General features: G+C 42.9%; 1 protein-coding gene across 1 annotated transcript in view; it reads left to right on the top strand.

Annotated features, from left to right (window-relative positions):
• NPSR1 (neuropeptide S receptor 1) overlaps positions 1–13,227 on the top strand; it is a 73,168-nt gene that overhangs the window by 47,001 nt on the left and 12,940 nt on the right. The window contains exons 3-5 of the mRNA XM_081165203.1: positions 5,732–5,835; positions 6,736–6,829; positions 10,178–10,379. Coding sequence (XP_081021329.1) covers positions 5,732–5,835; positions 6,736–6,829; positions 10,178–10,379 — 400 coding nt within the window. The remainder of the gene's footprint in view (positions 1–5,731; positions 5,836–6,735; positions 6,830–10,177; positions 10,380–13,227) is intronic.

The following is a 13,227-nucleotide window of genomic DNA, read 5'->3' as shown; positions in this document are numbered from 1 at the left end:
CAGCCCCACCAGAACTTCTTCTGCCAATGACATTGCTTCTGTCCTCATCAGTGGCGTAGCGTGGGTTGTCAGCACCCGGGGCAAGGCAAGTAATTTGCGCCCCCTAACCCGTGGATTTGCGCCCCCTAACCCGTGGATTTGCGCCCCCTAACCCTAACCCCAAATGTTGTGCCCGGTGCGCCCGGCCCCCCCTGCACCCCCCGCGCTACGCCACTGGTCCTCATCACTGCATTGTGACGGCAGCAAAAATACAGTCTCAGGTGTGGACACAGTTGCACACAGTGATGGGATGAGGTGCAGCACTGGTGCAAGTGTGGGGGCAGGGAAGAGAGGTGGATCTGCAGGGGGCATTGGCATTGGGGCAAAACATCTCAGGGCGGCCGTGCAGAGGGGCATCGACTACCCCTTTTGTGATAACATAGCAAAACAGTAACACAGTAAGAATTTACAACATAGCTGGAGCAAATTTATAAATTACTTGAAAGAAAGTTGTAAGCACCTAAAAACATTTGTAGCATTAACATGAAATGTTTTGTAATGTGGAAAGAAGGAGCTAATTTACAAATGAAAGGGTGATTGTTAAATGATTATATATGGTAAAGAAGTGATTATAGAAATGTGATAAATATGTTAAAATAGTAGGAAAGTCAGAAAGAGTGACGGAAGGAAGTCGTTACTCGTTTGGAGTAGTGATGTAAGCTCGAGATATGTATAATATGTATGATAAAATGAAATGAAATATGAAAAACTCAATAAAAATCATGATTTTAAAAAAATTAACAACATAGCAAAATAAACAGCATCCAATAGCAAATATAACACTTAATATTCTCCCTTGATTTATTCCCTTTCCCTTAATGAATACGAATATTACGTATCTCTGTACACTTAAAGAAGGCGGCAGATCTGCCTTTGGGAATTTCATCTACTGTACTCTCATCTCTTCTTCCCCTTTTGACCTTTCGGACTGCAAAATTAATGAATTTTACTGGTTATGGACAAGCAGAATATAGCTGCATATTATCTATAAAGTTTATATAATACTGCAGTATTCTACCATTTTAAAAAAAGTTGATTTCCCCCTCCTTCGATATCTATTTGAAATGTCAAAGAAATAATTCCTTCTTTTCCCATTGCTCAGCTTATAACAATGCTTCTCGTTTCCCTCACCCAACACTATGTTCTTGTTTTAAAATGCAATATTGCGTTCAGTCGGTGTTAATGTACACCATCAAATCATACTATTAGGAGACCAAGAAACCACCCCATTCAGACACACCAATTTTAAATAATTTTTCCACCGGAAGAGAGTCCACTGACAACATTCTCTGCATTAGCATAATAGTGTGTTCAAATCGCCTAGCAACAGAATCAGACAGCTCAAGCAGCACAGAGTCCATAATCGTAGCTGTGATAATATTATACATAGGAAAGCAAAAAAGTTGGCTGTTTTGTTTTCCAAATGGAAGATTGCTGTGTTTTCAACATATTTAGATGCATAAATTGGAGGAAAGGTGAAAGGCCCATACAGGGACATAAAATATGTAAAGTTGATTATTTGTATCAGAACCTCAGATGCACTGATAGAACAATGCCTGCATTTATTTCAAAGTTTTCCTTATTTTAAACACAAAATGTGTATTTGGAGAATCATAGGGCACACAGTACATTAAACCAGGAGCAAAAAAAGAAAAAAAAGTTCCCTCTTTTTGCGTTTAGTTCTGCAAACCTTGGGGTTACCCCAAGCCCAGGGGCAGTGCATCCCATTTTGCCACCTGAAGCATAACAGGAACGTAATAACACTGCGTCCTCTTGCCTTGCCGGGGTTGTGTAGCAGCACCCATGAAGCAGCAGCAATAAGAGTGGCAAGATCTCAGAAGATCTCGCTGTGAGATGCCACCATGGCTTTTTCAGCAGTCGCAGGAGGCTTCAGGGAGGGTGGGGCACCCTGGGGACACTGTCTCTTGGTGTTCCATCACCCAACGCATCTGTGGCGATCACACAGGGTCCCCGGACGTTTCACCGTCTATTGATCCCAGTGCCACCACTTTATTTCTCGCTGCCACCACCCAGGCCCTACCTGGTACAATACTGAGTCCAGTCAGGGTTAAATTGCAACATAAACTTCTGTTTATTCATTGCAATTTAACAAGCGTGTGGTTTCATAAATGGTATCGGTCAATTACAATCATAATTTTTACTTGTCTTCCTAGCTCCTAACTGTTCCTGACTCAGCTTATTTCGCTACCCTAACTCAACCTACCCACAAACTCTATCCCAATTCACTCCCACTCCATCCAACCAACCACCCAACTCCCAACGAACTCTCCCCTTTGCCCCTCCCAGCACTGGTTTTATAGTCCCTCTGACTCCACCCCCTGGGTCCTGATTGGGTAACCTGTTTAACTATTTCACCTCCAGCACTCTGTCATATGTTAACGTCACAGCATCTACCTCAGCCTACTGCATGGCTGAGCCAAACCTGCCCAAGCCTTCTGTTACCTCCCTCCCCCCCCCTTAGCTGCCAAGTTTTTTTGAATCACAGTTGCCCTGTTTGCAGGGTATGGGGCTGGCTAATAGAGGAAGCGATTTCAACCCAAGCATTATAGCTTATTCAGAGTAAGATGCACACAACAAATTCCTGTATGCATTGTTGCTGTGGCTAGGTGTCTTCATCTCTATGCACATCTGGACCAACTGAATTGGCAGGACGTGTAATTTGATGTCTTTGAGGACCACTCCTTATTTCAGGGCTAGCGAATGTGATGCCTTCATGTGGTTTTGGACTCCAGTTCCCATCAGCCAGTGTTCAGGAATGATGGGAGATGTTGTCAAACAACACCCTGGAGGCATCCCATTGGCTATCCCTCACTGACTGTATTTGACTAGAGGAGGGGTGGAATCTAAGTCCCAAGCTTCACTGTAAAGACACCATGAAGGACACAGTCCTCTGAGACCGTCTGCTGAACAGCTCCTGCTGGAATGAGCAGGAGTGATAGAAAAACACACCCTTACTCTTTCTTAGTTGCCTTTCACTCCACAGGAACAGGTGGAGTGGAGCAATCCTAGTTTATTGTGGCCCAATAAACCCTGAAATAGGCAAAAGTAATTAAGCCAATGCCTTTCTCAGTCCCTCTCAGTGAGTTTCCTTAGTCTGTAACTCACTGAATGGCAGGAACATCTTTAATTACTGACCCAGAAATGAGATGAGAATGTATTTCTAGCAACACTCATAATTCTCTGCATTGGAAGTCAATCAAATTCAGTCCGTCCTCCTTTAAAAATGCTACAACAGGTACAATAGCTCACCCCAGTCCTCTTCAGCCAGGCCTTTTGCTGATTAACAGTCTACGCCCTTTGAAATATTTTTGTTTTGTTTTTGCAGAAGGGGGAGGGGTTATTGGTTTGGTTTGTTCTTTTTTATGTACTTTGTGGTTTTATTCTGTATTTCATGCTGTGAAATGCCCTGAGAACTTCCGATTCAAGAATAAGTAAGGCAACCATCTTTTATTGTCTTCCTCAAACGCAAAAGAAAATGTCCCAGCACACAAATCATTTTGAGTTGATCATGCCAATTGTGATGTTAACGTTTAAGTGTCTTAAAAGTCTCAGTTCCGGGCATATCAAAAATCTCACTTTGCAAGTTTTGTCACCAATTCCTTCGGGTCAAGCACTGATGCTTGGGAATGCTCCATCAATAGAGTTGCCAACTAGTCTCTTTTCGCAACACTGTAAGTTTTCATAAGTTTGGGCTTTGAGAAACCGTGTTCAGAATATAAAATAAAAGTAAAATGTCATCAGGATTTTGTAAGATAGAACAAAACCTAATCTGTATAAAACTGCACCCCTCTGAGGTCTGCGGCTGCCTGGTTGACCTAAAGATGGTACCAGCCCTGTCTCTGTGAGGGATAAACTAGAGTACGTACCCAGAATTCTTCGAGGAAAGAAAGTGTTTTGAATGTGTGTTAAAGGTATACACAGCCTCTTGCCTCTTATTAAGTTGTTTCCTCTAAAGAGCAACAACTCTAAGACAGTCACTTGTCTTAATCTAGCTCTAAAAATGCTGGGGGACTACAGGATTGTAACCATGACCTATTATGGTGTTCTGTGTAGCATAATGTTCATGATCCTGCTGTTATCCGAAGCAAATAACAGCTCCCCGCCGCCATCACACATCAAACGGGTACATTTTGCCTAACGGGTTAGCAATCAACTGACCAGCTATCCTTCATATTAAAGGTCACTGGATTCAACTGACGTCCCTTATTACAATTACCTTCTTAAAAATGAACACTGCAGCTCCTGCAGTTTCTGTTAGTTTTGACACTTTGGTTTGGCAACGAAAGATTAGAAATCAAAGCTGGCCCAAACAACTGTGTGTGGATGTGAAAATATTCTTTCCTCAGAGGCGAGGACAGTTCTATTCTGGCATCAATCGAACACAATTCAAACACAACAGCATCACACCTATGAATTATCTATCTGTGCCAAATCTGCAGAGTGGCACACAGCTCACACTCTCTCTTTAACTCTTGTTTCAAATCTCCTACCATCCCTGTGTTTCACTGAGAGCCTGGCAGCGATTAGGGATTTGGTGCAGGTGAAGCACCAGAAGTCAAGGTCTGAGTGGCAATTTACACTGCTTCACTCCAGAAATGAACAGCGTATGGTAGAGTTTATGAAGCCCCTTTCCAAAAGTAGCCCAACATCCTCTCCCAATTCAACCTCTGGTGTAAGAGCATCTTTGTTTTAAAACTCCCAGTGTGCTTTTGTATTCCCAGAGGACACTCTAGAGATTTAGGACATGGAACCTTTTCTAACCTGAGGGCTTTTATTTTCTTTTGAGGGCCACATGTCAGTGGGGCATGGGGCCAGAGGCAAAAGTGGGTGAACATTAGATCCTAACTGAAAATCAATGAACTTTAAGTGGAACGGAAACAGCCCCTAGCACTGTTTCTCAGCTACAAGCCCAGGTAAGGTTTCCAGGTGCTCAAGTTTTTTCCTGAACTTTTAGAGTCTAAGCCTTGTTTTCAGGAGACCTGTCAGGTGTTATAACTCGGGTCAATTGGTTAGAGCATCGTGCTGATAATGTCAAGGTTCAATCCCTGTATGGGACAGCTGCATATTCCTGCACTGTAGAGGTTTGGACTAGATGATCCTCAGGGTCCCTTCCAAATCTTTGATTCTATGACAGCAGGTGTATGTGTGTTGGAGGCGTACATCCCCACCCCGTCCACCTCTGACTTGGCTTCATAGAGTGGTCAGATCTGAAGGTGCTTTGTAAGTCTGGGATAACCAACATCATATAACAAACATGAAAGGGTTAATACCATAGATACTCTTCTGCCAGACTTAGCTCACCTTGGGAGGGGCTAGGTAATCAAGACATTGTTCCCCTAGTCTACCTGAAAAGCTCAACACATGTGTGGAGGTGTGAGCTGAGCCAGCTCGGACCGCATGACTCTTACAAGCTTCTCTTGAGTTCCTATACCAGTCATTTAGGAACTCTCACCACTGTAACTAAGCCAGGTTTTACTGCCTATGCAACTTTTTTATGAATGCTGTATGGAAACGTACTTATTAATCTGAGCACTTATTTTATCCCATGGCAGCTACCACACACTGATCTCCACAATCACAGCAGGTGGGAATAGGATTGAAGCCGATAATGGCATTGTAGCAGCTGCTTTTTTCCTTCCTTTCTAACTGTGCCTTTTTGTATTTTTAATAGATTGTTTTACAGGCCTTATAAATATAATGACTGACATAATTTGGCGCTTCACTGGAGATTTCATGGCCCCTGATCTCGTCTGCCGAATTGTTCGCTATCTGCAGGTAGGAGAATAGATAAATGTCTCTCTTCTTGACGTACTTATTCCTTAGCTTAACAATTTGCCTAGGGTGGGGGGCGGGTCAGAAATCACTCTGTTTCCAAGAAGGTGGTTGCATGAAAGTAGGGGGGGGGGAGTTTATTTTACATATCAATTTTGTTACACAATAGCCAAGTCATCTTTGTCCCAACCGGGCCTTGCTGGTGAACCAGATGGAGCTGAAAACAGGCACACACAGTCACCGAGTCCACCTGTGACTTCAGTTATGGTGGAGATGTAGACGTGCTCCTTCTAGGGGAGTGAAATCTCATTCAGGTCAGGCTACCTCTCCGCCTCCCAGACACAAGAACTCAAGACCCATAACACATTTGCTTTTTCAGGATTCAGCTTCAGTTTCTTGCCCCACATCCAACCCATCATCACCACCGATCGCTGATCTAACACCTCAACTGCTTCTCCTGATCCATGTGGACAGAGAGATAGAGCTGAGTGCTATCTGAATATTGACAACACTTCACTCTAAATCTCCTAATGACAGCTCCCAGAGGTTTCATACAGATGTTAAATATCATCAGGGAAAAGCTGACAGAACCCTGGAGGACATCATGGGGCAGGACACCCCATGACTACTTTCTGGAAATGGCCATGGAGATAGGAAGGGAATCAATGAAACACAGTCCTGCCAACCCTCACCCCCTTGAGACGCTTGAGAAGGATACCATGCCCAACAGTCACAACAGCCCCTGAGAATGGGCAGGGTCCCACTCCGCCATCTTTCTCCCAAGCCATACAATCATGGCAGCTTCAGTGCCATGCCCAGGCCTAACACCAAAATGGAATTGACACAATGCTCTGATGACCCATTTCCCTCCAATAAATGGTCACTTCTTTCTTTCTGCTCTAGGTTGTACTTTTGTATGCTTCAACCTATGTCCTGGTCTCACTAAGCATAGACCGATATCATGCCATTGTGTATCCAATGAAATTCTTCCAAGGAGGTAAGAGATTTATCCCACTCCCATGTTCCACACACACACACACACACACACTTTGTGCAACAACTTCATTTTCAGAGCAAATATTTTACTGCTATGAATAATGCAATAGACTCGTTTATTAATTCCTGTTCTTAGACTCCCTTGCCATTTTTCAAATATCTGTGGTGTTGGCCTTTGGCATCTTACAACCATTATTGCAATCATGTCAGATATCTGACTTAATGAATATCTTCCTTTTTTCTTACTCTGGTGAGAAAGGGCCATTAGGCACCCAAAAGTTAATAAAAGGATAAAATGTTTGAAATTTTATGCCTGGTGGAAATTCAGTGGGGAATTCAAAAATTTTAATTGGTTTGAGCCCCTGAAACTTAAATCACGTCATTTAAAATGTTGTAGGACTTCCCTTTATACCAGTGAAATGTTTCATAGTATTAGTTTAAAATAAAGTAAAAATCTGTGTCTGTGTAGGAGATATAGGGAAATGATATTTTCCAGTGTCAGTAAAAAACCGCAACCGGAACTTTGCAGGACAGTGGAAGATTTGCTATCAGGAAGACAACTAACAGAGTGGTTTTTAAATCTGGAAAAAAATGCTCTGCAGAGAAACATTTAGGGCAGGACTTAATGTTATTCTGAACATTGACTGTTGATGAAAACAGCATCCCCCACATCACATTATCCTAAAGAATGTGAACATACTTGTGATTGTGACACCATATTATTGACCATGTTGTGGCATCCAATCATGTTTATGTACCGGTACTTGCCAAGTAGATTTTTACTCTGCCCTTCGGCCAAGGAGCTCGGGCTAACACACACAGCTCTCCCCTCTTTACTTTTGGTGTGGAGGAAAGGCAGGGAAATACACGATGTGATAATGGCACATGGATGAGACGATTACACACCACCCCAATCTTCACAGCAGCGTGAGACCCCAGGGGTTCCAGGCACGCTTTACTCATAAAGTTCTGTGTTTCCTTTGGGAAAATTGTATCCTTATTGGAGTTCACCGATTGGGTCTGTGTTGCTCCCGGGAGGGAGGAAGGAAGTCAAATGACACCGAGGGTTGGTTCAGAGAAAGAGTTTATTCTGCTCTCCAGATAGCAGAAGGCACTTGCGTGGTCAGCTCACAGCAAGCCCAAAGAAATGAGAAATTTTATGCAGTATATATATCCTCCAGGCACCCTCTCCCCCCTTCCCCAGGAATCCAGGCATGTCAGCTTATACACGCAGGTTGACATCACAGATGTTCCTGCTCCGGTACTCTTAACCATAAAAGGGTTTTCCTTCCTGTATTCCTGACCATAAAAGGGTATTCCTGTTCCTAAATTCTTATCTTGGAACAAGAGGTCACCAACTCCAAGAACATACTCTGGCGCTGTTCCCGGACTAGGTCTGTGCGTCAGAGTGTGGTCAGGATGTAAGATAAGACCTAGACATGTCATCCCTACTCCACTGGAACAGCCAAGGTCATCCGTTGCTGTGACTGATAAAGGAGAGAGCTTTGTTTATACAGCTGTGTTCTTGTTATGCATGTGCTCAACAGCTCAAGTTTATGCATTTTAGAAATGCTAAGAAGAAAAGGGGGGTTGGGTCCTGTTTCAAACTGACTGCACAGAAACCCATTCCTGAGCAGAGACTGTGGTGTCTTTATGATATATGGTTTATTTACGCACACACATATATATAACCCGAGCCTGCAATTGAGGGGTTCAGAACATTGCCACCCCAAAAAGGTCTTGATTTTCACATAGCCGCAGCCCAGGATTCATGCAGAAATCAAACATGCTTCAAAACATGCCTCTCACCCTCTCTCCATTTTGCTGAATATTGCCAGTTCTCACATCACTGCAAAAACTCCATCCCAATATTCTCCTTTTGTCTTTCTCCAGTGAGGGACCATTTGCCCTCTGGCACAGAGCAGCTCCCTTTGTCCCAGCCAAAGACTCACCAAGCTGGCTCCTGACTTGCATTTTAACATGCTAAATTCAATGTCTGGCACCAGTGGGTGACCTTGGGGTCTCAAATTTCAGGGGTGCCCTGTGAGATGCCAATATTCGGTGCCCCTTACTCTCGCCTTCCATTCTGCATCATAGTTGCAGGCCGGTGCCCCCTAGGCTCCATGCCCTAAATCCCCCTCTGTTGGCACTCTGGAATTCGAAGGGGATTCCAGGCCCCACAAACCTTATAACAATACTATACGTTGCATTAAAGGAATCAGAATTGGGGATTTTGTGTTCTGCAGAACACTGGAATTGCAGGCAGTGGTGAATGGAAGTAGGTTTTTAAATAACATTTGTTTGTTTGTTTCAACAATTTATATGCCAGTTAATCACAGTCATCTGTAAGCAACGTGCAGAAACTTAGCTATAAAATTCAGAATTCAGTTGAAATGCCTACTGGAATAAAAACAAACAAACGCCATTCACTGAGATCATTCATTGAGCTAACTGAGGGCCATCTGCTTCCCTCACTTGCATTCCTAGACCTTGTTGTACCCGGAAAATAGCCATGCCTTTGAAATGTGCACGTTGTTAAAAGTAGGATGAGAGAATGAGCCACAAACGCAGCAAAATCATGTAATAGTTCCTTTGTAAAATTGCTACAGCTCAAATGGAAGCATTTTTTAATTTATCACTTAAAAAAAAGAAGAAAATCCCTATAGTTAGAAAACATAGAGGTTATTCCAGGTCCGGCCCTGGCATTTTGGAGGCTGTTGGGTCCCAAAATTGCCTGAGAAGTCTACGGCCATACTACCCTGAACACGCCTGATCTCGTCTGATCTCGGAAGCTAAGCAGGGTCAGGCCTGGTTAGTACTTGGATGGGAGACCAAAATTGCCTGAGAATACCATGTGCTGATGATAAGGCTGGGCAGAGATTTCTCCTGCCTCCCTGAAATCATGTTAATTGGTATTACCAGGGATCTTTTGTACATGGAGCCTAGTGAAGTTCTGCCACGGAGTGGTGACCATACTTGTTTGGGTTTTGTTGTTTCTGGAGCTCCCTGGAATTGAATGAATCCCAGCTGTTGTGCTGGCCATTCTTTGTCTGAAATCTCAAAAACACCTTGCAGCAAGCTTTTCCCCAACTACAGTGTTTGGCAGAGCTCCCAGTTATCCGTATGGCAATATATTTGATAAACCATCCCTAATTATTTTAATCCTAAAGCAGAACACAGATAGTCATTCATATTTCACAGAATGCGACCAGCTAAGTTTCTCCCCACACTGGGGGTAAGTAACTCTATTGCCTCTCATTCACCCCTCTAAATTTTCCTCAATATCCAGGTCTGTTCTTTGAATAAGCTGTACATGTAATACAATACCTTGTTCTTATTTCTCGAGCAGAAAGGCAAGCAAAAATCCTCATTGTAGTTGCCTGGGGCCTTGCCTTCCTGTTTTCAATTCCAACATTGATTATATTCGGGAAGCGGCAATTATCCAATGGCGAAGTGCAGTGCTGGGCTGCCTGGCCGGATGACTCCTACTGGATTCCCTACATGACCACAGTTGCCTTCCTGGTATATTTCATTCCTCTGATTATTATCAGGTAAGGATCTTGTACTAAGCATTCACACGCACTTATCAAACACGTCCAGGTGAGATTCCACCTTCATTTCAATGGAGGGCACTAATCTGCAGAGTTACGCAAAGGAAGAAGGGCACATATTGGTTTCCTCCATTGAAATAAATGGGGGAAATTGAGGTTCTGAAACACATGGGGAACTCTCTTGGATACATACGTTTTGGGCCATCACCCTCCAACTTGTAAAAGGCAACTGGGACAGCAAAAGAGGGAGGAATTAAATGTCTGCATAGGTCTTTAGGTGTGCGGACTTGGTTCCTTTTCATATTTTGCTTTAAAGGTAAAGATAAAGGGACCCCTGACCTTTAGGTCCAGTCATGACCGACTCTGGGGTTGCGGCGCTTATCTCGCTTTATTGGCCGAGGGAGCTGGCGTACAGCTTCCAGGTCATGTGGCCAGCATGACTAAGCCACTTCTGGCAAAGCACACGGAAACGCTGTTTACCTTCCCGCTGGAGCGGTACCTATTTATCTACTTGCACTTTGACGTGCTTTCGAACTGCTAGGTTGGCAGGAGCAGGGACTGAGCAACGGGAGCTCACCCCATCGCGGGGATTTGAACCACCAACCTTCTGATCGGCAAGTCCTAGGCTCTGTGGTTTAACCCACAGCACCACCCGTGTTCCGTATTTTGCTTTATCTGAAGGCAGTACAGGGACTCAACTAAAATTATCATTAGAATGGCAAACACATTAGTGAAGAGTTATTAAAGCCCTGGTAAGAGAGACTGGTCAGAGGAGCCACTTGAACCAAACACGTCCATGATCCAGACCTGGGAACCACAGGCGTCACTGTTCAAGACCATTTTTTTCTTGTTTCGTGCAGCTTTAAGAGCTATAAAGCTGAAAAGCAGCGTATTTATGAAACTAAACCAAAGGAAAAACCATACATTCTGTTCTGAAAGCTACTTCTGCCACATCCTACAAGCAACGTAATGTCAAAGTGGAAAACAGCCTCCTGTGAAGGGCAAATCAGTATCTTTTGCATTTGAATATATCTGAAAAGGCAGAGAATGCAAAGAAATACAAAGTACAATCATCTCTTGCTTCACAGTACATAGAACCGATATATTCAAGTGGTGTCATATTCCCGGAAGTTTGAGCACAGGTGTTTATAGATTTCTGGTATTAAATCTTGCTCATGGGTGTCCAGTAAGGTTAATAGGATTTGATCACTTGTTTGCACATGAATTTATGCTTATGTACTTTCCTAAGTCGGGAGGTTTTGTGAAATCGATTTTTCAGTGTAAGAAATGTACTGAACTGGGACCTGTTGCCGCGTACGAAAAAGGAGGCTAAAAGAAGCCAGAGGTTAGCATAAAATTGGAATGCCATATGCCTATGGTATTATATGATAGTAAAATTATAATCTCTATAATTGAAAGAGAAATACGAAACACCTCACCATAGTAGAGAATCCTATGCCCAGGTGCAAATTGTCACTTCCTATCAGTAGTATTCAACAAACCTTTACTCAAAGTAGACCCATTAAAACGAATGGGCATGACTAAGATAGATCCATCCATTCACTTCATTAAGTCTATTTTGAATAAAACTTACTGAATATCACCCTATGTTTTAATATTTAATCCAGACTTGGATGCCTGTTTTTTAGCACTGGAATAGGAGGAAAGCTGCCACACATGAAGGCACAAAACTATTCCGTGCAGACCTGTGTACATTATGAAGGTGTCAGTTTCATTAACACACACACACACACACACACACACACGCCTACAGCACATGGCTGTCTCTTTGAAATTTGTTGCAAAGATTACTCAATAATCTATGTGAGTTGCCGAACACTCAAAAAGTAATTTATAAATGCTTCATCTGCCTTATCCTTATTATTCAAAAACCTCTGTAATTTTCTTATACTGTGAAAAGAATAACTCACAGATGTCTTCTGAAGAGAGATCCGGGGGCCTCAGATGGCTTTATTTATCTGGAACAATCATACCATCATAGGAATTGAAAATGAATAACAAGTAGCTTTCTTGGGTAGGGTTGCCAAATTGCAAGCCCACTCTCTTTCTGTCTTACTTTCTTTGCATTCTCTTTTCCTTCAAGTAACTTGGTATGTTGGCTTGCTACCATGGCAGAATGATCTGCCATTCATACCTCAAAGAAGGCCAGTGTCTTCCACTTTGGCCATACCTATCTGGCAGAATGTGCAGAAGGCAAGGGCAGGCCGATGAAATAAAGTTACAGAACTGAATGTTTGGTTGCCTCTCTAGCGCCATTCATTTATTTCCACATATATGCTCCTTTTCAGCTTCATAGTTATCAAAGCTGCATGCAGCAACAACAGAATATTGAGTTTACTGGATGAGCGTCATTCTTGCATCAAACAGGCACTTGGATGGATCTAGGTATCTCTCCCTTTGTGACATTTGGTTTAATTATGCGGTTCTTGGCTGGAGCCAAGATCATTAAATTTGGTGACACACCAGCTTCAGAAGTGTGGGTATTAATATCTTTGCCATCATGGAAACTTCTTATCTTCTTAGCTAATACTTCATTGAATTGTATTAACCATTTTGATGAATTTGTTGTCATTTATTTATATGTCATTGTGTTTGTTGGATAGTATAGTGATTGTAATGTTTGCAGATTTCAGTGCTTTTGTGATGCTTGCGGGCTGCTTTGAGCTCAACGTTTGTTGTTGGAAAAGCGGAACAGAAATATTAAAGCAAAAAATCATTTATGCTTATGGTTTCCAGGCCTGGACTATCAACATGAATATTTCAAGCAGGTCGCTCAGAAGCTGATACTTTGCACCACAGGCAGGGGAGGAGAAGTGGACTAGAATAG

The sequence above is a fragment of the Podarcis bocagei genome (assembly GCF_964188305.1).
Source record: "Podarcis bocagei genome assembly, chromosome: 12".
Lineage (NCBI taxonomy): Eukaryota > Metazoa > Chordata > Lepidosauria > Squamata > Lacertidae > Podarcis > Podarcis bocagei.
Note: the sequence above shows the minus strand (reverse complement) of the source record. Positions and strands in the feature narration are given on the sequence as shown.